Source organism: Raphanus sativus, chromosome 1 (genome assembly GCF_000801105.2).
Source record: "Raphanus sativus cultivar WK10039 chromosome 1, ASM80110v3, whole genome shotgun sequence".
Classification (NCBI taxonomy): domain Eukaryota; kingdom Viridiplantae; phylum Streptophyta; class Magnoliopsida; order Brassicales; family Brassicaceae; genus Raphanus; species Raphanus sativus.
In genome coordinates this window covers 328,899-353,868 of record NC_079511.1, presented here as the reverse complement: position 1 = coordinate 353,868, position 24,970 = coordinate 328,899, and the positions used below count along the sequence as shown (strand labels likewise).

Sequence of the window (24,970 nt, the reverse complement as noted above, 5' to 3'; positions counted from 1 at the left end):
ATACTGAACACATCAACATCGGTTAAAAAACTAATGTGATGAGCCAGATCAGACTGCTTTTTGAAGAGGACACCACGCGTATGATCTTTGTCACCGAAATGCAAAGAATTGCAAGCTTCGTTGCTGCACCCGTCGCTTTTATCGTGGCTCTTTAAAGTATCCAACTGATTTATGATCACCACCGGAAAACAGTCACCACCGAATTATGCACAAATCAGTAGAGTTCAAACGAGATTCCTGGTAAAAATAGAGAGCTTCCAGCACTTGACAAAAAATCTTGAGCCAGGAAATAATATTTTTAAACTTCCCAATCAGCTTTTTAGAATCCAAAATCTGAAAAGTCCAGTCATCATCTTTTTCATCTTGCTCGTGAGGCTCTTATCATTATTATTCTTCTTCTTTGAAATAAGATTCGCATGGTTACTCATTAACGAAAATTTGGAGCTACAAAGAGATCTTAGAGGTTTGATAATCTTTGTTCAGATGGAAGGAAGCAAAACGTTTTAGTCACCCACGACTTATAAACGTTGCTTGTTTTGACAGTAGAACCAATTGATGCAGAGCAGAGCGGCGGAGTTCCGGCGAAGACCACCGTCCTTGTTAAGAGCTTGGACTTAATTTTTGCAGGAAAAGCTTAAACTTGAAAAAGCCTCGACAGATCTAGATTGAGACAATGGAGAGAGTGAAAATGGAAGGCGACGGCTTTCACGGACGAGGTTTACAGCCGGAGATATTTTCAAGCTGTCGGAATAGGAACGTAAGATTCAAAATTTGAATCTCACAAAGCAGATCGGAGAGGGACCTCGGGAAGAGGCCAGAGAGCTTTTTCTCTCTCTACATAGCTGTTTTTCGTTACTTGTTTAACGACCAAAAATGATAACTAAACCAATAAAACAAAAGTCCTAAACAAATATTTTTTTAAGTATTTGACAATTTTTTGGACACATTTTTTGGTTGCAGTGGGTAAATAACGTAGGTTTCAACTTTAACCCCATAACTTTTTATTATTCGTTAAAACCCCTTAAACTTCAATGTGTGACATTTACATCTACAACTCTTCCATAAATGTCTTTCTCTTTTGACTCTTTCTCTCTCAAGCATGTGACAATGTGACATGATTAGTGGCGAAAGCAAAATAAAGGTTATATTTCTGCTAATTTTAATTAAGAAAAAAAATTTGAAAAAAATTTTGAAATTTTTTTTCTATAACTCTTGTTTATTACGATTATATATATTGGGCCCGTGTTTTCATTAAATGTTGTTAGCGTTTATTTTATTTAACAAACTTTTTGTAATTTAATTTGTTTCCAGATTTATTAGTTCAATTGTGAAATATCAGAAATTTTCATTGTTTTGTTACCCACAAGTTTAAGCAAAGAATTTGCATAACAGAAAATGAATGTAATCTAAAACTTTTTTTCACTCATAGATTCATATGGTAATTTACTCAACATATTAAACTAAATAAAGATGATTCGTTACCAGATAACTGCAAGTGTGTTTACACAATTAGAACTTAAGAAAATAATTTGTTGAATCAAGTGTTTGTTACAACCAACCGATTAAACCTTTTAAATAATTTTGATAAAAGTCCAAATTCAGAAGGAAAAAAAACCATTTTAAAACGAGTGGTCAATCATCTCCACAATAACAACTAATGGCATCAGCTATAATTAGCCATCACGTTTGAAAGAAAGAACGTAGAAAATGAGGTTGTTATTTTAGCTGTTCATGCAGTTAACACATATATATATTTATATATAAACTAAAAGTTGGGTTTTTTAGAGAAAAAAATTACGTTGGGTTTCAGACGGAGAGTAGCGTCGTCTTTAGGGGATTCCGACAAGCCATCGGTGAGACAAGATGACTTCAGGACTCCCTAATACGACGAAGCCTGTCTATGAGATTGACGTATCACGTTTTGGAAAAATTGTGTGTTATGATCAATCTCTGCTCTTTGAGAAGAGAGAACAAAAGGGATGGGAGAGCGGAAGCACGCTCGCCTCTTCCTTGCCTTTCTTTATCACGCAGCTTTTTGTAGCCAACCTTAGCTACCGCGTCATCTACTATCTAACCAGACCACTTTATCTTCCTCCTTTTGTAGCTCAGATCCTCGTGCGTATGCTACATAATTTTTATTTTTTTTTGTTTGGTGTTTTCTTGATCTTCTAATTTAATTTGTGTTCTGTGATTTATATTTGTTTTGCAGTGTGGGTTACTGTTTAGCCCAAGTGTGCTTGGGAGCACAGATTTTATAGTCGAGCATATATTCCCCTACAGATTCACAATGGTTCTTGAGACATTCGCAAACTTGGCTCTTGTCTACAACATTTTCCTCCTTGGTCTTGGGATGGATTTGAGGATGGTGCGAATCACTGAGGTCAAACCGGTAATCATTGCCTTTGCTGGACTTTTCATTGCCTTGCCCGTTGGTGTCTTCCTTTACAGCCTTCCTGGAAATGGCCACCCAGACAAGATCATCTCTGGTTGTGTCTTTTGGTCCCTTGCGATGGCCTGTACCAACTTCCCTGACCTCGCTAGGGTCCTTGCGGATCTCAAGCTGTTGCGGTCCGACATGGGACGTACGGCTATGTGTGCAGCCATTATCACTGATTTGTGCACTTGGGTTCTCCTTGTTTTCGCGTTCGCTTCTTTTACCAAAGCAGGTAGATTATTTTCTCTCTTAAATCGGATGTAAAATAAATCCAAGAAATAATCTAATTTATATTATAAAGTAGTTATATAACGAAAACTTGGGTTGTACGTAATGCAAAAATTATGATTGTTTTTTTTTTAAAAGGGACATGGAACCAAATGATGCCGTGGGTGATTCTCACCACTTTCATATTCGTCCTTCTTTGCATCTACGTGATCCGTCCCGGAATTACATGGATTTTCGCCAAAACCGTAAAGGCAGGTCAAGTTGGAGACACCCACGTTTGGTTCATTTTAGGAGGCGTGGTCCTATGTGGGCTGATCACGGACGCATGTGGGGTCCACTCCATAACGGGGGCCTTCCTGTTCGGTCTCTCCATCCCGCACGACCACATCATACGTAACATGATTGAGGAGAAGCTTCATGACTTCCTCTCCGGAATACTCATGCCTCTCTTCTATATCATTTGTGGGTTACGAGCTGATATTAGCTACATGCTCAAGTTCACCGACAAGTTCATGATGGTTTTAGTCATTACCTCTTCCTTCTTAGTAAAGATCGTGACCACTGTTGTCGTCTCTTTATTCATGCAAATGCCTACTCGTGACGCTTTTGCTATCGGAGCTCTTATGAATACCAAGGGAACCTTATCACTTGTCGTCCTTAATGCTGGTCGTGATACCAAGGTATTAATCAAAAGCATCAACCATATGCTACTAATTGAGTCTACAAATAAGATATGAATGATAGAGAATTAGTATATAATTCTATTTAATTGTTTAGTAGTATTTATCGTGCATATATAGTAGACTATATTTTACTTTAGTTCTATTTAATCGTTTAGTATTCATCGTGCAATATTGTCCAAATAAAAGTATTTATCATGCAATATAGTAGACTATATTTTACTTTGAAACATAGTCTAATTTTTTTGTTACAATTGTTAGGCACTGGATAGTCCAATGTACACTCATATGACAATCGCACTTCTAGTAATGTCACTAGTGGTGGAGCCACTTCTCGCAGTTGCATACAAGCCCAAGAAAAAACTGGTTCATTACAAGCACCGAACGGTCCAAAAGATCAAAGGAGAAACAGAGTTTCGCGTCTTAGCTTGCGTCCATATTCTCCCTAACGTCTCTGGTGTTACCAACCTCTTACAAGTCTCGAACCCCACCAAACAATCACCTCTCAATGTCTTCGCCATTCACCTCGTGGAGCTCACCGGTCGAACCACTGCCTCATTGCTAATCATGAACGACGAAAACAAGCCTAAAGCTAACTTCTCGGACAGAGTCAGAGCAGAGTCCGACCAGATAGCTGAGAGCTTCGAAGCTATGGAAGTGAACAACGACGCTATGACGGTTCAGACCATCACCGCAGTTTCTCCTTACACGACGATGCACGAAGACATATGCGCTTTAGCCGAGGACAAGCGAGTTTGTTTCATTATATTGCCTTACCACAAACATTTGACGCCAGACGGTCGGATGGGAGAAGGAAACTCGTCTCACGCCGACATTAACCAAAACGTTTTGAACCATGCGCCTTGCTCGGTCGGGATTTTAGTCGACCGTGGCATGGCCATGGTCCGGTCCGAGTCGTTACATGGCGAAGTCCCGAAAAGAGGAGTGGCAATGCTCTTCGTGGGAGGTCCAGACGACCGGGAGGCGTTATCGTACGCATGGAGGATGGTCGGCCAACACCAGATCAATCTCACCGTAGTAAGATTCGTCCCGGGACGCGAAGCTCTAGTCTCGGCCGGGAAAGTTGCGGCCGAGTACGAGAGGGAGAAACAAGTGGACGACGAGTGCATCTATGAGTTCAACTTCAAGACTACGAACGATTCTTCCGTGAAATACATCGAAAAAGTGGTTAATGATGGTCAAGACACGATATCTACGATCAGAGAAATGGAAGACAATAACTCGTATGATCTTTACGTTGTCGGAAGAGGGTACAACTCAGATTCTCCGGTGACCGCCGGTTTAAACGACTGGAGCAGTAGTCCTGAGCTAGGGACAATAGGAGACACATTAGCTTCGTCTAATTTCACAATGCATGCTTCGGTTTTAGTCATTCAACAATTCTCTGCCGTTAACAGACAAGCCGCAGCAGCAGCAACCGCAACAACTGCTGTTGGAGCGATCGCTGGAGGTGTCGGTTACAATCAAGAAGCTATTGGAAGTGCGCCAAAGACGACTCATGATGCTGAGCCATTTATGAAGTCTATGTACGAAGATGATGGGGATGATGAAGAAGAGGAGCACCACTATGGAATTCACAGGTAATAAGTTGTATTATACATATATGCTCTTCGAAACTCTGTTTTTTTTTTATTTAATTAGCCAGAATGCATGAATGTGAATGATTTTAAAATGTAATTGTATTCAGTTTGGAGAATTCGAATGTTCTCATTGTGAAACAACGATTAATTTAATTTTCGCGAAAACAATATTTTTGTTCATTCCGTTATATCATATATTTACCTCGATATAATTGTATTATCACTTAAACTTAAACAACACAATAATAGTAATAACAAGATAATATATAAAATGGTATTATTTATCATTTACAAACAGTAGCCAGTTGTAGCCTTGTAGGAATCTCATGGCAGAATGTAGAAAACATCCATATTGGTTGTGCATGCTGATTGTGTTCTCAAAAATAAACATCTAAAATAAAAATAAGAAAATAAAGCAAAAAAGAAAAAAAAAAGAGATAAATTTTTATTTGAGAAACCCAAGATAATTTATAAGAGCATCTCCATTGAAAGCTCAAAGAGGAGTTTCACACGGTTTTCGAAAAAAAAAAATTAAAATATTACACATATTTAAACTTGTCTACCCGGATCGTCACTGTAGCGCGGGCCCATGACATGTGGCGGTTCGCGATTGATCAGAATAATAATAATAATTATTATTTTAATAAAAAAATCAAACAAAAAAAATGTTAAAATAATGAAAAAGAGGGATTCATATAGTATCATTGATGGAGATGCTCTAAAAGACCCAACACACATGCATGTTGACTAATAAAAATATTCTTTAAAAAACAGCTATCATATGTACAATGTCTATTATTTCCAATTTTGAAAATAATAATTTTACTGATTCAATTAAGTCTCTAAGATCAACTCAATCACTCTCAATTAAATCTCTAAGAGCAACTCAAAATTTTTTTCTAATTTTAAAAATAATATATACTTATTTAGTAATTAATTTTCTTCATTTTAAAAAGGAATAACTAGCTATATGTTGACATGTGTTTGGAAAAAGTTCTTGAAGTAATTACCGTTTCTGTTGAGATCTCATATCTCATATTTTCGGTATTGCTGTTTTTATTCCAAGAACCCATATGAGAATTTTTGCATTGAAATTTCTCTAACAAATGTGGATGCTCGAAATATCATAAATTATAATTAAAAATAACAATATTTTTTGAAAGATTAGTTCAATTCAAAGTCTTTAAAAATAAAGTGTCTTTAGGAGAATTGGAAATTTTTACAATTCATTTAATTATCTTGAAAAAATATATTAATATTCATTCCTCTATATCATATTCGTACTTCAGATATATATAATTGTGTTATCAATTAAACAACACGATAATATTAATAACAAAATTATATATAATGGTATTAATTATCATTTACAAACTAGCTAGCCTTACGATTTTTTTTTGGAAAGATATATACATATATATGTATATATGATATTTTTCATAGCAGAATGTAGAAAGCATCAACAGTGATAATGTATGTTGTTTGTGTTCTCTAAAATAAAAATCAACCAGTTACAAAAAAAAAATCAAACATAAAAGTAAAAATAAGAAAAATAAAGGAAAAAAGAGAAAAAAGAGGGAGAGAGTTTTTTTCTATGAAAACCCCAAAATAATTTATGAGAGACCCATAATATACATGTTAACTAATAAACACTAAATTGAACCTTTAAAGAATACTTATCATGTATACAATCTATCTTATTAAAACAGAAACATTGTGTTGGACCTAACATTTATTTTGTAAGTTTTTAAATTAGATACACATTTATACTTTATAGTTAAACCTACATTAAATCACTAATATTCTTTTCTTTATACTACTATCCATGTTTCCAAACAATATACTTATTTCTTTATACTACTATCAATGTTTCCAAACAATATATTTTATACTACTATCAATGTTTCCAAACAATACAATAATTAATCTTAGTTATTTTATATCTATCATTTTCTTTTTAAAATTTTGTAGAAACGTTATAATTTCATAAATTGCAAAATAATGAACTTTAAAATTTGGATTATAAAACTACAAAATATGAAACTATTACAATTTAAATCCAATTAGATTACATATCGGTCATCCATCAGTTCAATCGGTTAGTCTCGGGTTTTAGTGATTTTTTTAATATGAATATTTTAAAACCTAAATTGAATTGTCAGATCTCCGGATTAACCGGTATAATCACAATCGGGTTGAATTTAAAAACACTAATTTAAATGCAAAAAATATTTTAAATATACACTCTTTAAAAATTACCAAAATATTTGTTAAGTTATTAGTGAAATTTTTCATCGTAAAATATTCCGCGCTTCCAAAGCGCGGGTCAAAATCTAGTAACTACAGTATTATTGAATAGTACTTTGCATATTAAACTGAACCTATAACAAATGCGGATGCTCAAGAATACCAATATAATGAAAATAACAAAATTTCTGAAAAAGTAACTCAATTTAAAATCTCAAAAACAAAATATTTTTTGGAGAATTCAAAAATTTTCACTATAAAATGATTTTTTTTTATTTTTTAAAAATATTACTTTTATTTTTTCTGTATATCATATTCTTACTTCTGATATAATTCTGTTCACTTCAACAACATAAAATAGTATAGTTAGACAAACAACACAAAATAGTAACAACAAAATATATCAATAATATATAATGCATCAGTTATTCTTTAAAATTAAAACTAGCTGGTCTTATGAGAAAAAGTTATTTATTTTCTATAAATTTGTTTTTGGAAATATGTATATTGGTGATTTTTTTGATGATTTATTAAGGTATATTATATATGATCTTCCTCATGGTAGAACTTATAGAAAGAATACAAAAATTATTATGAGAAATATCAACATTTTTTCTGAACGACTAGCTCAGTTCAAAGTCTAAAACTGAACAGAATACCATAAAAGTACAGTTAAAAGAAAACCAGAAAAGTATGAATACTATTAGATTGTGTACACCTTCATTTTTTTTTTCTAAACAAAAAATATATTTTAGCATCTCATATTACTTATCCCTAGGCGACTCAACATTCTCAATTTTTTTTAGACTACAGTTCAAAAATTCGGGATTTGTCCCATTTGTTTATGCCTTTTGTCTTCTGGGTTGTGTTTATGGTAAAAACTAAAAGTTGGCTATTTAAGAAAATCTAGTATAATACACAAATATTCTGCGTATATGTATACAAAATAAATTTCCCAAAGGTGGTAGGTATGCATATGTTAAGTTGCTAAATCACGATAAATCTGCTAAAAAGACTTTCTCTTCTTTCTATCTTTAGATTTACAAAGACTAAGACCACTATAAGTCTTTAACCATAATCCATCAATCTCTCCTACAAGATCTCTTCTTACCAAAACCTTTTATTTCTTAAAGATATTTTCTGCATTTCCAGATTTTTATGCCTTAAGGTAACATTAAAAGGGTTCAAGAGAGAGAACATAGACATTTTAGCAAAAAAGAAAAGAGAGAGAACTTCCACAAAATATATTTTACCAAGGAAGCAAAACAGAAGGTGAGTGATCTCGAAACCCTATGTTTGATTTTTGGATTCGAACGATACATATGCAGTTTTTCGTTAGTCCGCAAAGACTTTTTTCACCTCTATCTATGCATATGTTTGCGTTTGTCTCCACAAACATGCCTTATTTTTGTCTCCACCGTTGTTCAAAAAAAAATTTTTTGTCTCCACCTAAATATTTTATCATACATTCAAAATTTAGGGAATAAACTAAACTTTGCTCTGTACAATTCAAAAGGGTCTAAAGTTAACAAAAGAAGAAAAAGAAGCCCTTGTTACATGCTTTTAGCCCGATCTCTTGTCACTTTGTTGTCTGAAAAGCAGATAATTGAAACCCTCTGAAGTTTTTCACATCGTTTAAAATCTAAGTACCTTTGGCTTATACAAGTTCTTTTGCAAAAGACCCAACAAGGAATAAAATCTAAGACAAAAAAAGAGAGAGATGGAAAGTAGTATCGGTGAAGCAGGAGAAGTGAGAAGAGTGAAATTAGTCTATTTCCTTAGCAGCCGTTCTGGTCAAGTTGACCAACCTCATCTCTTGTCTGTTCATCATATCTCCCGTAATGGTGTCTTCCTTCGAGGTTAGTGATTGATCTTTCTTCTCTGTATCTCTATTATCTCCATCAGTCTCAATGTCTAAAATTGTGTTAGAAACGCAGATGTGAAGCGATGGTTAGCGGGTGTACGAGGGAATGCGATGCCAGACCAATACTGTTGGTCGTGTAAACGGTAAAAATATTAAGTAAATTATTGATTTTACCGATTTATATTATGTATCAGTGGTTTGAATATTGATCTTGGGATGTCACAGGAGGTATAAGAATGGATATGTATGGCAAGATTTATTGGATGACGATCTTATTACTCCCATCTCCGATAATGAATACGTTCTCAAAGGATCTGAGATTCTTCTAAGCACTCCAAAGGGTATGTCATGTAATTATCACTATATTCCATGAGTTTAGGTTAATTTAGGGTTTTTTTAAAGCAGAGGAAAAGAAAGCTTGGAATGCAAGAAACGGTGAAATCGACGCTAAAGAAAACCTACTGAATCCAAAACTAACGTCGGAGATGATCCACAGAGAGTCTCCAGTCTTCCGCTCTCAGAGATCGACGGCGACAACGTCGACGCTCACCGATGAATCCACCACAAACGAAGAAGAAACGATCCTTCTTAAGAAACCAGGTCTGAAAAAATTATCTGGCGATAGAGATGGGTCGAGTAACGATACAGGGTCGGGTCGACCCAGTGTATCGTCGACAACGACGTCTTCGAGTTTTATCAAGAGTAAGAGCCATTCGAGCGCGCGTGTCTCGCAAGTGATAAGGAACTTGATAAAGTGCGGTGGTTTTGACGCAAACGATGCCGTTTTGGTGCCTTTGAATAAGTCTGCGTCTAGGGGTTTTGGTGCGGCTTGGGAAGATGAACGCAGATTCCAATACCAACAGCACAATGCTCGGTACGCTCCAAAGTACTAACTACTCGTATTTTTTAATCAGTAATTAATTATTCTTTTTGATTCTTTAATTCTTTAAATTCGTTACTTTTTGGCTGTTAAAACCTTATATGATTGGGACTAATCTCTGTGTATATATCAACTAGAAATCATTACTTTTTGCTGACTGCTTCTCATATCATTGGCACTCTCAAGAAAATTATATAATATTTTTTTAAGTATCTAATTTAGAATACTATATTTTATATTATATCAATAATTTGTGTCAAACTGGTAACGTGTTTTTTTTTGGTTATAGAAAAAGCTTTGAAGGGGCATGGAATGCCATAAAGATGAAGGACACGATTGAATTTTGTAAACCAAAAGTGGCTTCAAGCAAGCCTTCTATGGCTCCACTATGCTCGTAAGCCTAGCTATGTTTCATCACTTAATGATATTTTTTTATAAGGATACTCTGATTAAAATGGATGGTTAATATAGGCATTGTGGGAAGTCATTTAAACCCGAGAAGATGCATTCACACATGAAGTTGTGTCTAAGGATGAAGAGTTCATTGTCGAAGGATGATTTGATGACGGGAAATAATAACATTAAACCGAGGCAGCAACGCTGCAGAAACATTCCGGGAAATCCATCAGGACATCAACGTGTAGTGAGAACTACTCTCAAAGACTGATGATGTTTAACTATATGATTGATTATCTAGCGGTAATATGTGAATGGGCGTAGACGGATAAACTTTTCGCTAGTTCAGTGAATTTCTGTTTGGTGAAGCGCACATGTTAGATTAGAATAGGGTCATAAAGTGGGTTTGGTAATCTAACTGAAGGTTTTAGTAGCTAATTGATCACAATTTGAACATTTATGTCTTGATGACTCATTATTTGATACTATAACGCAAAGAAAAAAAAATCAATTGTTCACGTTTTAAAACCTTTATGTATACGGAATACGGTTATATCTTACGTATGCACGCACGTATGTTCATGCCATCGTGTGCGTCAGTGCATGCATGTGATGAGTTATATTGACACATTAGGCTGAGAATGCTCTGACTAAATAATACAAAACTAGCTTTTGACCCGCGCGCCCGCGCGGGTGTTTATTCTTCGTAATATACATTTTTCACTTTTAATGATTTACATAAACATAATTGTGTATGTTTTTGTTATAGATTCAAATTTTATTGAGTTTTGATATATTTGTGTCTTATTCAACGGTTTAAAGTTCATTTATAAACTTTGAGATTGTATCTTACATTTATTATGTTTTTATTCATTCTAATTAGTATAGTAAACATTAAAGTGTAAAATATTAGAGTTTTAAGTATACTTGTGGTATTATGAAATTAAACTATTAGTATTAGGATTTTATAAAATTCAAATTTTAGGTTTCTGAGGCGTATAAATATATTATGTCAAATACAACAATTTAATGTTTGCACTTGCACTTCTTTAGTTAATTTTTTTAGCTACACACTTCTTTAGTTAAATTTCTGATACTGTATATTGTGTTGTTGGTCTAATTATTATTTTTGTATTGGATGTATGTTGTGTTGGTTATGGATCCATAGAAAAAAATATTTTCGATCTATGTTTAAATATACTGTTAGTTATATGAGTTTAAAAAAATTAACTCACATGTTTTATTGTAGGATAAAATTGTAGCATCAATATATTAATAAGTTTCATCTCAAAACGTAAATCACGTACAAATATATTCAAAAATTAATAATCAACATTTACATTAATATTGGGCCTTTAATTCTCGGTTCGGTTTCGGTTCAGCTTTTTTATATTTTGGTTTTTCGTTTCCATAAGTTTAGGATCTGCTAAGATATTTAAAATTTTGGTTCAGTTTCGTTTTAGTTATTTTGGTTTTTGGTTCCGTTCGTGTAACAAAGTTAGGAACCAACTTTATCCAAAGTAATAACGGATTCCATTCAGTTCCGGTTTGGTTCCGGTTTTTGGTTAATTTGGGTTAAAAAGTAAAAAAAATTAGATTAAATATCAGGTTTTTTTTGAAGTTTTCTGATAAAAATTTGGATAATTTAAATAATTTTAAATATTTTGGATAAACTTATTTAGTAATTTGTTTTTTTGGGTATTTACTTGTAAATATAATTCTAAACTTACTTTATGATTTTAAAACTAAATATACTTAATATTCATAAAATATAAATTATATTATAGATATTCTAATATTCATTTAGTTTTTGGTTCTACTCCGATTCGATTGCATTTTATAATTCGATTTGATTCCATTTTATGATTCTAGGGATAGAAGATTCACTAATATAATTGATAAGATCTAAATCCTAACCGAATCTTTTTTTTTGGTTCGATTCCATTTCTTAGTTCCAATAAAGTGTCCAAGGCTAATTTACATTTTGGGATTACATAACCTCGAAACAGAAAAAGTAAACATAGTTTGGTTATTAATATTGGCCATAATACATTACAAAAAAATATGCTTTATTATGATATTAATGGAGAAAGACCACAAAAGAATCTGGGAAATATCAATGTACACGTACTGTTTTCAACATAACTAATTATTTGTTTTTTTTTTTTTCTGTTGTACACAAAGTCAAAATATATTACTTCTTTCATCTTCTCTCTGAAGATTCACAATTTTTCTCTGCCAATATCTATCTTCAGATCAATGAAAAAAAGCCTAAAATTTGCTTCCCGGATTATCACCTGACGAACCCATTGAAAGCATGTTCCACTGAATTATAAAAGTGAAAAACAAAGGAGCAGAAACTGCCTCTTCTAAAGAAAAATCAGAACAGAGTATACAACCGTATACAAACCTTATTTCATTTGAAACGACATACAATCTCATCTATACAATGAAAATTCTACCAAAACCTTTACCTCATCTCATCGAAGATAAGTAAGACCTGAAACCTTCGAGCTAAGAATTTCATATTCTTTGATATCCACAAAACCCCTCCGATCTTCGTCGCTGTAACATGCGGCTCTTTCCTCCATTTAATACAGACTAATATGACTGAAAAACCATAAAAAAATCCAGTAACCCCTCGAATCTTCATCGCTGTTAGGCTTGAGATAGTTTTGCATCTTAATCGTCGCAGAGCAGGATATTCAAATATTTTTAAGATCTTTCACATATATCATTTAAGAATTGTGAATCAAATGCTGATATGGACCAGAAGGTGCCAAAAAAATCTGATATGGACCACTTGTATTTTTATTTAAAAATGAATTAAAAATAATTCGAAAATAAGACAAAAAGACCATAAAACCTAAGAACTTAAACTTATTTACATAACCCAACCACTTAAACCCACTAACCCGACCCGACCCGACTTGCTAACCCTAAATTCCCAATCTCTCCTATTTTCTTCGATTTCAAAGCACTGAAACACCTATAACCAACCCACGATTCTATTCCTCAATTTCTCAACTTGATTTCATTTCAAAACACCCAGATTCAAGCATCAATAATCCAACAGTGTGTTTCATTCAACAATGTCACCAAAAACAAGACTCGCCGAGATGAAAGAGAAAGAAGGAGTGCCGGAGAAGGTGACGGACGAGTCGCCGGCGAAGAAAAAAAAATCTGCGACGGAGTCGAAGAAAAAAGCTATGGCGGAGGCAAAGAAGAAGGATTCCACCATAGAAAAAAGAAAAGCAGCGGTGAAAAAAAGAAGAGAGGCCATGAAGAGGAAGAGAGTGGCGAAGAAGAAGAGTAGTGAAGTGGAGAAGAAGAAGAGGAGTGAAACCGCAGAGAAGAGGAAGCGAGACAGTAGTGCCGACGTTGGATCCTCACCGAGTCCAACGAAGAGGGCTCGGAACACCGCTTCTCCACCGGAACATCACGGCGAGAATTCCCCGACACCATCAGCAGAATTGCCTTCTCAGGTCGATATAGATGGTACACCAAGCCAAGCGCTTCCGAGTCAGCCACAGAAATCACCTATTCAGGCACCTACTGAGGCGGATAATCCACTACAACCTCCAGTTTCAGACACTTCCAGAAAGAGCCCTTCACGTCATGTAAACGACAACGATGAGGAGCTTAGATCGAACAACAGAGACTCACCCCCACCCGAGGCTGCCATTGACAATGAAGCGCAAAGAATGGTACACAATTCAATTTAAAATGGTTTTGATTGAGTAGTTCAACTAGTAATAATATGTTGTAACTAGTCAAATAAATGAATGAAACTAAAAGAGTGAATATGGTGCAACTGAAAATAATATGTAATAAACATAATGAGTGCAACTAGTATAAATTGTCTTACTGGTACAACTACACATCTTATACGTAGTCTGACAGGTACAACTAGAGAAGTATTACTTGTGCAACTCATTTAGTTTATTATGTATAACTGGTTTAACTAGATGGTGTTGTTTTCCTAATAACTAGGCTTACTGGTACAACCAGTAATATTTTTTTTTAGTTTAATTAGTGTAACTGGTACAACTAAGTGATTTTGTGTTGTATAACTCAGTTATTTATTCAGTGTATTTTGTGTTTTAATTTTTGTTTTCAGGTTGGAGAGGAGAGTATGGCCGTAGAACCAATGAGACCTGTTGGTTTTTTCTTTCAGCCGAGTAAGTATGGGACGGTTTGTAAGCTCTCCTCAAGGTGCAGCCAACACGATTTTCTCGAGAAAATTGATAAATTTGAGGAGTCAGAGAAGAGTTGGTTTAAGAATCACCCTCAGTTCAAGCATTTATTTCACATGGATTGTTGCCAATATAGAAAGGTTCAGGGACTGTGGATGTTGCTACTTCGTTGTATGCATACGAAAAAGGATCGACAAGCTTGGTTTGGAGTAAACGGTGTTCCAATTAGATACTCAATCAGAGAACATGCACTCCTCTCTGGTTTACACTGTGGAACATACCCTGAAAACTATCCGAGCATAGAGAAGATGAAGTTTGCGAGCAAAGGGAGGATGAAGTTTGCGACAAAGCATTTTAAGCACTTGCAGAAGGAGACTACAAAGAAGAAGGGGAAGAAACAGGGTCTGAGAGTGACAGAAACGGATGTCTTAGAGAAGCTTCTGAAGATGAAGGCTGAGGAGGGTAGTGATGAGCGTTTGAAGATGGCGGTTCTTTACTTTTTGACCAGAGTAATAAGAGGAAGGTCAAGAAATGGGTACTTCATTGAGCCTTTCATTCTCCAGGCAGTAGATGATCTGGATTTTTGCATTAAGTTTCCATGGGGCCGTTACACATTTGATGATTGCATGAAGGAGATTTTTCACTTCCGGGATCATTTTGCTATGAAAGAGCTCGAAGATAATATGCAGTGGACATTTCCTGGGTTTATTAACCCTTTGGAGGTACATGGATTATATTTATCATAAGCATATTTGTTATTATATAACTAATATGATTGTGTGAAATGATGTGCAGATATTGGCTTTTGAATGTATCCCTGTCCTTAGGGAACGTTTCAGAGATCCTGATCCAAACTGTCTCCCAGATTGCCCAAGAATGTGCAAATGGAAGTACAAGAGGACTGGGACAACAGGGTTTCCATTAGAGGATATTTATCAAGCGCTTGGAAACACAAATGTAAAAGATTTTAATTTTTAAGCATTGTTTATGATATTTTTTCAAGTTCATATTTAGTTTTAAATGTGATTTGTTGTTGACCATATTTCAGGTGATTTCAAGTATCCTTGTACCACAAGGAAATGAAGTAGACCTCTTGTACGAAATCATGGATGAAGGGACTCTGGAAGACGTGGAGCTGATAGATGATTCGGATAAGCAAGACATAGCCGTTGACGGTTGGAACCGGATCCTTGTAGAACCTGAGGGAAAAATATTTTGGGAGGATCTGTTCGAGATGGATGTGAGGACCCGGTGGACCAGACAACAACAGTCTGAGCCTCATCGTATCTTAGAAGGACATGCGGAAGAAAGGGTTTGTGAGGAACCCGAGGTAGGGGGAGAGCCCGGTCCTGAGAGTGTAAAAGAGTTGGAGTTGAGATTGAACAAGAGAATGGACGACGGATTTGCATTGAGGGACGAAACAATTCGTCTTCTGGCAGCAAGAGTAAAGGAGTTGGAACAAGACAAGATTCAAAGAGAAAATTGGTCATTCCAATTTGGTGAATATGAAACCGGTGAGGCTTCAAGAGGCGCAAGAAGAGGTAATTGGTTTTATAATTGCTTTAGTTTTGATATTGAATTTGCATTGGGTTTGTTTTGATGTTGAATTTGCTTTGGGTTTATTATGTCGTAGATAATATTGGCGATTATGAGTATGAGAAGGATGGTGAGGTAGTGGCCGAGAAAGATGGTGAGAAGGAGGGCAGAGACAAGGATGGTGAGGTAATGGCCGAGAAAGATGGTGATAAAGAGGCTGAGAAAGATGGTGATGAACAGGCTGAGAAAGATGGTGAGGAGACAGAGGCTGAGAAGGAGGACAAGACAGAAGCTGAAAAGGATGGTGAGAATGAGGGCGAGATAGAGGCTGAGAAGAAAGACGAGACAGAGACTCAGAAGTAGGGCGGGACAGAGGCTGACAAGGAGGGTAAGGAAGCTGAGAAGGGTGGCGACATAGAGGCTGACAAGATGATGGAAGGTAAGAATCTGTTGTAGATGTAATCTTTTTATGGAATTTAAAATTTGTTGTTTTATCTTGTAGATGATTATGCGGAAGACTCGCCATCTACACTTGAAGTGATGGCAGAAGCTGCGGAGAAATTCGAGAAAGAAGTTCATGAGAAGGCTGCTGCAAAGAAAGCTTCTGCAGAGAAGGTAGCTAGTGATAAAGAAAAAGATGGTGATGAGAAGGAGACAAGGCCGAAGAGGACCCATAAACCTTCTCGTCAGCTCAAGTCTCCGTACCAGGCAAATTAATAGCTATTTGGAATAGCTTATGTCTGACATGTTTCTTTTGATGTTATGTTCCAACTAAAACTTATGTCTGACTTATGACTTATGTTTCTGTTGTGTTAAAACATATGACTTATGCTTTTGTTGTATTAAAAGATATGACTTATGTTTCTGTTTCTGTTTCTTTTGTGTTATGTTAAAACAGGTAAAACATGTATTATGGAATAACTAATAAAACAGGTATAACTAAGTGATTTTGTTTAAAAGTGGTACGACTAGTACAACTACGTAATAACATTGCAGTTTTACAACTTGATTGCAAATTTAAAACGTGTTACACTAAAACAATATGCACATTTCAAATGTTTTAGTTATACATAGTTGTACTAGTTTATTAGTTGTACAAGTTTGTACATAGTTGTACTAGTTTATTAGTTGTACAAGTTTGTGCATAGTTGTATTTTGGCAGTGAAATCAGAAAATATTAGTTGTACCATATAAAAAATATAATTACCTTAGTTGTACCACTTCTTTATGTTTATATGTCTTTGCCCGAATACAATGAAATCATCACAATAGTTAAAATACTTGTCATGTATGTTTTGCAAAAAATATGTGGATAAACAAGTTAGCAAACCTTAAAAGTATATGGTAGATCATGGAAACTTATGTGATGGTGTTAGGAAAAAAAAAAAAAAAACAATATGAAACACAATCAAACTATCCAAACACTTACCAATTTGACCATTTGATTGTTTTATTAATATGGAATACCCAAAAATATATTTAAATTTTCAGAACCTGCATAGTTATACTAGTTATACTAGTCTCACAACTCTAATAAACTAGACATAGTTGTACTAGTAATACGAGTACAACATGTAGTGGTTTTACTAGTTGTACCAGTATGACAACACAGAAACATGATTATTATGTTATATTAAGTTTTATCAGTTGTACATGTACTACCTGATAGAAACAACACATTACATAAATAAGTTTCACAACACATAATAAATAAGTTCTACAACACCTAAGCAAGTTCCATAACAAAGAAGTAAGACTCATTCAACATTTTCCTCGTTGCCACCTCCCTCGTTGCCACCTCCCTCGCTGCTACTTTCCTCGCTGCCACTTCCATCACTGTCACTTCCATCATTTTCACCAACCAACGGTGGGTACTTCTTCTTTTTCTTCCTCCGATATTCTCCTGCAGATGGGAATCTAGTAACTTGTAGTCTTCCTTTCTTTTTCTCCACATACGGAGGGAAGACAACCCGAGATCGGATTTCTTCAGGAATTCCGTAACTTTCCCATGATGAATGATGAGGCACTGGATATACTGTCCTGTAATATGCCAAAGTCCACTGCTCCATCCAGTAATACCTAGAACAATAATGTTCAGCCATTTCTCCACGTGCTATAATAGCAGCAAGTGCATGCACACAAGGATACCGGTCAATATCAAAACACCTACAGTAGCAACTTCTGTTGCTCAAATCAACAAAATAACCTTGACCGTCCTTTCCAATCACATTGTAGTGACGTTCAAATTTGTTTAACTCCCTCACCTCTAGCTTTTTTGCCTTCGGATAATTGTGATGCAATATCCCATGCACGTGCGGTACTAGTATCTGCCTCTCTGGTACACGTAAAGATAAATCTCGATATTTGTTAAACCATTCTACAATCTTCCCCACCACCACATCAATCATTGGCAACAACGCATATTTCCTTGGTTCCTTTAAAACACCATTGATAGATTCAACTGTGTTGGTTGTATCTATGTTGTACCTTTCTCCCGGAAATTTACATCTTGCCCATTTTGTCTCATGAACACTGTCATCTAGATAGTCAGCGGCTTGGGGATACGTTCTCCTGAAATCATTGTAGCTATTTCTGAACTCTATCTCTGAGTATATACCAGCAATTTTCCTAAACTTTTTGGCAACTCCTTTCTTGTTGACATTGCTGCATGCTCCGCTGACATTATTAGACAAGTGATAATTGCAATATCCATGGATCGCCAATGGGTACACCTCGTGTACTTTCTTGATGATGCTTTGGTTTCTATCAGTACAAAATACCAGCTGAGGATCATCTGGTATCAAAGTTTTCAGTGTAGTCAAAAACCACTCCCAGCTCGCATTTTTCTCACCATCTACTACCGCAAAAGCGAGGGGATAATGATGATGGTCTGGATCCTGAGCAGTGGCAATGAGAAGCACTCCTTTGTACACACCCTTCAGGTGAGTTCCATCCATTATTATCACTTTCCTCATCGCCTTAAACCCTTCAATGCAAGCTCCGAGCGCAAAGAACATATACTTGAACTGGTTCGTCTCATCCACTACTAACCGTGTGATGGTATCAGGATTCATCTTTTCTAACATGTACAAGTAAGATGGGAGTCTAGCAAAACTCTCCTCAGGGTTACCACGCAGATCACTGACAGCTTGGTGTTTCCCTCTCAAAGCCGTAGAATATGAAACCTTGACACCTAGTTTGTTCTTTACCAAACTTATGAGAGTCTTTGGATCTGGAGTCTTGAATTGGCCTGGATAATCTGCATGAACCACTGATGCGACCATACTTGGTGTGCCTCTTTTCCCCCTCTTGGTTATGCTTCCCTCTCCCCGAGAACATGTATGCATCTTTCTATACGTTCTGATAGTGAAAAAATCAGATTTTTTCAGCTTTGCAGCTCGTAAATACCATCTGCATCCAACTCCACGACATTTCAATACATACAGATTAGGATTCGACTTCAATATATCAACCTCAAAACAATTCGAATGCACTCCTTTGTCCACTAAATCCCTCACTTCATCCTTAGTCGCAAATTCTTGATGCAAACTCATATCAATACCATCATCCCACTCAATATTGACAACTGGTTCTTCAGCTGGTGTAACAGCCGCCATCTCCTCTCTGTCATCCATTTCATCAACCTCTTCATTGCTTTTCTCATGCTCATACCCATCTGATTGTTTTTGAGGAACAATTGCCAACTCCTCAACTCCAACCATACCATCATTAGCTCTGCCACCATTCTGAATTTCCTCATTCATAGAGAACTGCTCATTACTCTGATTTTCTGAGACAATTTCGGAAAGCTCCACGTGCAAGACACTACGCCGGTTTTTCTTATCTACCTCCATTAAATATCCTAAAACATCTTCATCATCCAGAATATAGGAAGGCCTCTTATTATTATCCACGACCAGAGGAAAGTAACTCAGTTGAAGCTTTGTCGCAGCTACATCAATATTCATTTTCTTGCATATTCTATCAACCAAGCGAGAATAAGTAATCTCCTCATATCTTCCTTTCATCACTAATGTAGAAATATGCCGGTCTCCACCATGATCAAAATGTATCACCACAGCTGCACCACTATCCATAGTTCCTGAAAAGGAGAAAAAACCAACATTACCACTTAATAGGTATACAAGTTATACGAGTTCTAGGTAGCTAAAATGCTGTTATACTAGTATTACCAGTTAGACTGGTTTACATGTAACAGCAGTAATAAGTTATACTAGTAATACAAGTTATACTACATTCACTTAGGCACATGATTACTGTAAGTTATACAAGTTCTACCCATACTCATTCAATGTTACTTAGACTTGTATCAGGTTTACTAGTTGTACGTTTCGTATAAACAATATTAGTAATACTAGTTCTGCCGGTTTTACTACTTTATTTTTGTAAGTTGTACCAGTGTAACTGGTCATTAACTAATTTTAACTTAAAAGTTGCACCAGTTGTACCATAGATAAAAACGATTTATTCTACAATATTATGCTTTATACTATAACAACGTTATATTAAACTTTAGAAACTGACTCATAACGTTAACATATATATTATGTGAGTAAACCAAAACAGAAAACAATAAAAAAAAAGAGACAAAGAAGAGTGAGAGAGAAAGAGAGGGAGAGAGTATACACACACTTACCTAGCAATTTCAGAACCAAAAACGACTCACATGTGCTGTTTCAAGGCGTTGTAAGCTGTAGGAAAACCCTAAGAAACAGAAGTAAAGGTTTGTGGATGAAGAGTTGGAGAAGAGAGCTTTGGTTGGTGAGTGAAATGAATTTTCGTGGTAGTTGGACAGTGAAATGAAGAAGAAGAAGATGGATTAAATTTATGGTGGGACCCAGGCGAGAGAGAGAAGGAGAGTGAGAGATCTGACGGTTGAGATTATAACATAAGGGAAATATCTAATGGTTGAGGGGTGAGTTTCATTAATGGCATTATTTGTAATTATTTCATTCATTTTCTTATATAGATCCGACGGTTCACAATATAAGAGAGAAGAGCTCATCTAATGGTCCATATTGAAAGTCATTAATGGCAAAATGGTAATTTTCTTCTCCTTAGTCCATACAGATTATTTTTGGATGCTGTAGAATGCTTTTTGATCATTTGGTCCATATGAGATTTTAGTCCAAGAATTGTTTACATAAATTTCTCTTTTATTGAATTTGAAGATATGGTAGGTAAAAAAAAAAAGCGTGATTCATGGTTCGAAGATATGGTAAGTATAAAAAAGGCGTAATGGTTTAGTAAATGTATAAAACGACAGTGTTTTAATGATAGTGGCGTTCTATTGTAATATTTGTGCAACTTTAAGGGGTAAATACTATTTGTACTTCCCCTTTAATAGTTTAGATGATCTTTGTCGTTTTGTTTCTGAAGATCAAATCTTGAATTTTTTCATTCTGTCTTTAGTACATATTTTTTGTCTACAATATTTTTAAATCAAAAACATCACGTCTGCTCTGACCAGATAAGTTTGAAAGTTCTAATGGAAAGTGGAAACTACATCAATATTAATTTATTCCGTTGCTTCGATGTTCTTACCTCTGGTCAAATAAGTCTCTCTCTTGTTTCGTTCCTATTTAAACAAGCGACTTTGCCTGATCAAAACATAAATCTCTAACTCATTGATCCATCGCAAGAGAAGAACAACAGTTACAGAAGTCAACGGAGCAGTATATAGTTCTTGTGTGTGTAAAATCGTAATATCATTAATGGAAAGCTTGGAAGGTATGCTGATGAAAATGAGCGTTTTTGCGCTGGTTCAAGCACTTGTTTATCTTATTCTCTCTACATCTTCGAGTGTTTTCTCTACGTCTAAGACGATGAAGAGAGTTCATAGTTTCCGGTCAGCGAGATCCTTGAGCATCAGCCGGATTCTGGCGGTTCTTCAGGATATGCCTGCTGGCGGCGAGTTGTCTCCTTCTTTCATAAGATTCTCCTCTCTTGCTTCTCCTTCACCATCACCACTGGAAAGCTAAATCACAAATTGTATATGATTCAGTAGTCTCTGGTGAATTATGTTTGAATATGGTATGGTCTCTGCATGTTAAGATAATGTTCAAATTCCTTTCTTTATAAAAATTTATTTGTAATTCAATCTCCAATTATTGTTCATGATATGATTGATTAAGAAAACAAGAAATGACGTGAGACCGTGTCAAACAAGAGAAACAAAACGTCAGCATGTTAGCTAAGTATTCGTCACCAAATATTCATTCATATCTTTCGAACCGATTTTCTATACTCTTATATATATGAATATAGTTTTATTTTGCCAACCAGAAAAATGATGATAGTTTATTTATAGTTGGTACCTCTTTTTTAAAAAAAAACTTTTAAATGGTACCTCTTTACCTTAAGCTACTTGTATAAGAAAAAAAATGACAATGTAGTATACACTCCTACTGGAAATATCTAGTGGGAAGAAAAGTAGTGCATTACTGCATTTGTTCTTTAGTTTTAACTTTTAACTAGATCTTGACCCGTGCGACCGCACGGGTATTAATTTTCAGTTTTAGTTTTTTTTATACTAAATAATATATTTATAATATTTAATCGTTTTATATTGACTAAGTTAGGGGTGAGTATTTGGGTATCCACTCTAATTCGGTTAAAATCTATTCGGATTTGAGTTTTTTGAGTTTAAAGATTCTACCTCTATTCGGGTATTTATAAACTTTGGTTCTGGTTTGATTCAGATCTTTGCGGGTTTGATAACCCGTTTAAACTATTTTTGAATTTTCAAAATTTATATATCTTTAAATTTCCCTAAATCTAAAAATAAAAATAATATAACATGTAATTTGAGTAATGTAAGCCAAAGTACCTAAATTAAAAATTAAAATAGGTTTAACTTGAATATTTGGATGAAGAATAAATATATATTTTAAATATTTTTGGAGTTTTGATTATTGTTTATCTACTTTAAAATGTTTACTTTTGATTATTTTTTATATTTCAAATATTTTAACCAACTTAAAATAACTTATATCTTGGATATTAATTCGAAAAATAGCTAACATATTGAAGTATATAAATATGATTTAAATACACTTGAATATCCGAAATATTTCGTTCGGATGAAGTTTGGTTATGGTTCTCTAGATACCAAAATGGTAAATCCGTTTGGATATTATCTAGTTTCGGTTCAAATATGCTAATATTTTTTCGTTCAAATTTTTTTAAATGAAGAGTTGATATTATAATTTCCAGAATTGTTTGTCTAATAAAAATGTATTTTTTTGAATTTGACATTGATTTAATGGAGAAGTTAATGAAGTGTATTTAATTTAAATTTAATTTGGAAAACACATTAATTGAAGTGGAAAAGACAGCATTAAATATGAAATATTATTTAATGTCAGTGGCATACCATTGTAAATAAAAGTGAAAACTAAGGGATATTTTATATGGGTACTTCTCTTTTAATAATATAGATTATCAGAAAGAAGAAAACGTGTGAATTAACTAGAAAGCCTAGAATAATATCTCACACCACTGTTATTGACTAATGACTATGTTTCATAGCCGGTATTATCATTTATTTTCTTAGTATATGATCACAGATAGATAAACACTCTAAACCTTATTTAGAAATTTCGAAGGAAAATTAAGTTTGATGACATTGGAGTCCAACAAACACTCTTCACAAAATTGATGACTATTAAATAACTAATAAACATTTTTAATAATTAATAATCGAACTAATTGCCGTCAAAAAAAAAAAATTAATAATCGAACTAATATACAATCCATGAGTCAATTAAATAAAGTTCTAAGTCTTTGTACTTATGATTCATCCACGAGAATACAAAAACCGTGACATAATTCATTTTTGGACGTAATGTAATTCATTTGACTTTTCGAATATACTGTTACCCAATAAAAAAAGGAAAACGACTCATCAGTCATCAAGCAGCTTCCCATAAATATAAAACCATATTAAGTAATGATGACGTGGCGAATTATTAGTGGTTGTAACGAAAGGCTGCAAAAAAAAGAAAGAAAGGTTTACCTATATAGAAATTGGGTCAATTTGCTCAATATTCATACGGGCTCTCACAATTAAGAATATAGCTATGCAGAAAAAAGTGTGTCAATTTGTACCAAAATAAGACACTATAGTCCTTTAAGGAAAGTGAGTGTGTAATTCAAATGCCGAACTATATACTATTCTATATACAAAATAGATATAGAATATATTTTTAACCAAAAAAAAAAATATAGAATAGATTATTCCAAACATAAATGTAAATCCTAAATCCCAAACCGTAAATCTTAAACCCAATTCCTAAACTTTAAACCTAAACCTAAACCCTAAACCCTAAACCCAAACCATATACTTTAAACCCAAACCCTAAACCATATACACTAAATCCAAATTATGAACCATAAACCCAAACTATATACCCTAAACCCAAACCCTAAACCCAAACTATATACTCAAACTATATACCCTAAACTCAAACCCTAATCCTAAACCCTAAACCATAAACCCAAACCATTATCCATTACGTGACTATGTTATACATATTATGGTATGGAAAATTCGACACATCTACAAATTTTGAATATATGAAATTTTCTAAAAAAAAAAATTAGAGAGAGAGAGCTGATGAATAGCGACAGTGTTGGAGAACAAAACGTTGTAACTGATTAAATAGAGAGTAAGAAGAATTAGGAAACAGAGAAAGAGATACAAAGTGCAAAAGAAGAGAAAAAAAAACGTATCATACTATACTGTAATTTAAAATACAGTATAGTATGATAAATTGAGAGAGAAAGAGAAAAACCCTAAACCCAAATCATATATTACTGGCAAAGACAAATAAACAAACACAAATTCATATACCATAAACCTAAATCTAAAATCTAAAATCTAAAA

General features: G+C 34.5%; 4 protein-coding genes across 4 annotated transcripts; 3 read left to right on the top strand and 1 right to left on the bottom strand.

Annotated features, from left to right (window-relative positions):
• Nucleotides 1-1,782: 1,782 nt before the first annotated feature.
• On the top strand, nt 1,783-5,105 carry LOC108806928 (cation/H(+) antiporter 23, chloroplastic). Its single transcript, XM_018579145.2, has 4 exons — nt 1,783-2,115; nt 2,210-2,666; nt 2,801-3,342; nt 3,604-5,105. Exons 1-4 carry the CDS (start codon nt 1,864-1,866, stop codon nt 4,945-4,947), a joined length of 2,595 nt encoding a protein of 864 aa, XP_018434647.1. The 5' UTR covers nt 1,783-1,863; the 3' UTR covers nt 4,948-5,105.
• Nucleotides 5,106-8,708: 3,603 nt separating this feature from the next.
• On the top strand, nt 8,709-10,808 carry LOC108858435 (protein SOSEKI 1). Its single transcript, XM_018632362.2, has 6 exons — nt 8,709-9,049; nt 9,128-9,197; nt 9,280-9,395; nt 9,460-9,928; nt 10,224-10,328; nt 10,406-10,808. The coding sequence occupies exons 1-6, from the start codon at nt 8,911-8,913 to the stop codon at nt 10,599-10,601; spliced, it is 1,095 nt and encodes a 364-aa protein (XP_018487864.1). The 5' UTR covers nt 8,709-8,910; the 3' UTR covers nt 10,602-10,808.
• Nucleotides 10,809-13,321: 2,513 nt separating this feature from the next.
• LOC130494609 (uncharacterized protein At3g43530-like) lies at nt 13,322-16,425 on the top strand. The gene is made up of 5 exons (XM_057010981.1): nt 13,322-14,037; nt 14,451-15,248; nt 15,322-15,483; nt 15,575-16,067; nt 16,160-16,425. The coding sequence occupies exons 1-5, from the start codon at nt 13,423-13,425 to the stop codon at nt 16,423-16,425; spliced, it is 2,334 nt and encodes a 777-aa protein (XP_056866961.1). The 5' UTR covers nt 13,322-13,422.
• Nucleotides 16,426-17,819: 1,394 nt separating this feature from the next.
• On the bottom strand, nt 17,820-20,159 carry LOC108842763 (uncharacterized). Its single transcript, XM_018615786.1, has one exon. It carries the CDS (start codon nt 20,157-20,159, stop codon nt 17,820-17,822), a length of 2,340 nt encoding a protein of 779 aa, XP_018471288.1.
• Between the last annotated feature and the right edge of the window lie 4,811 nt (nt 20,160-24,970).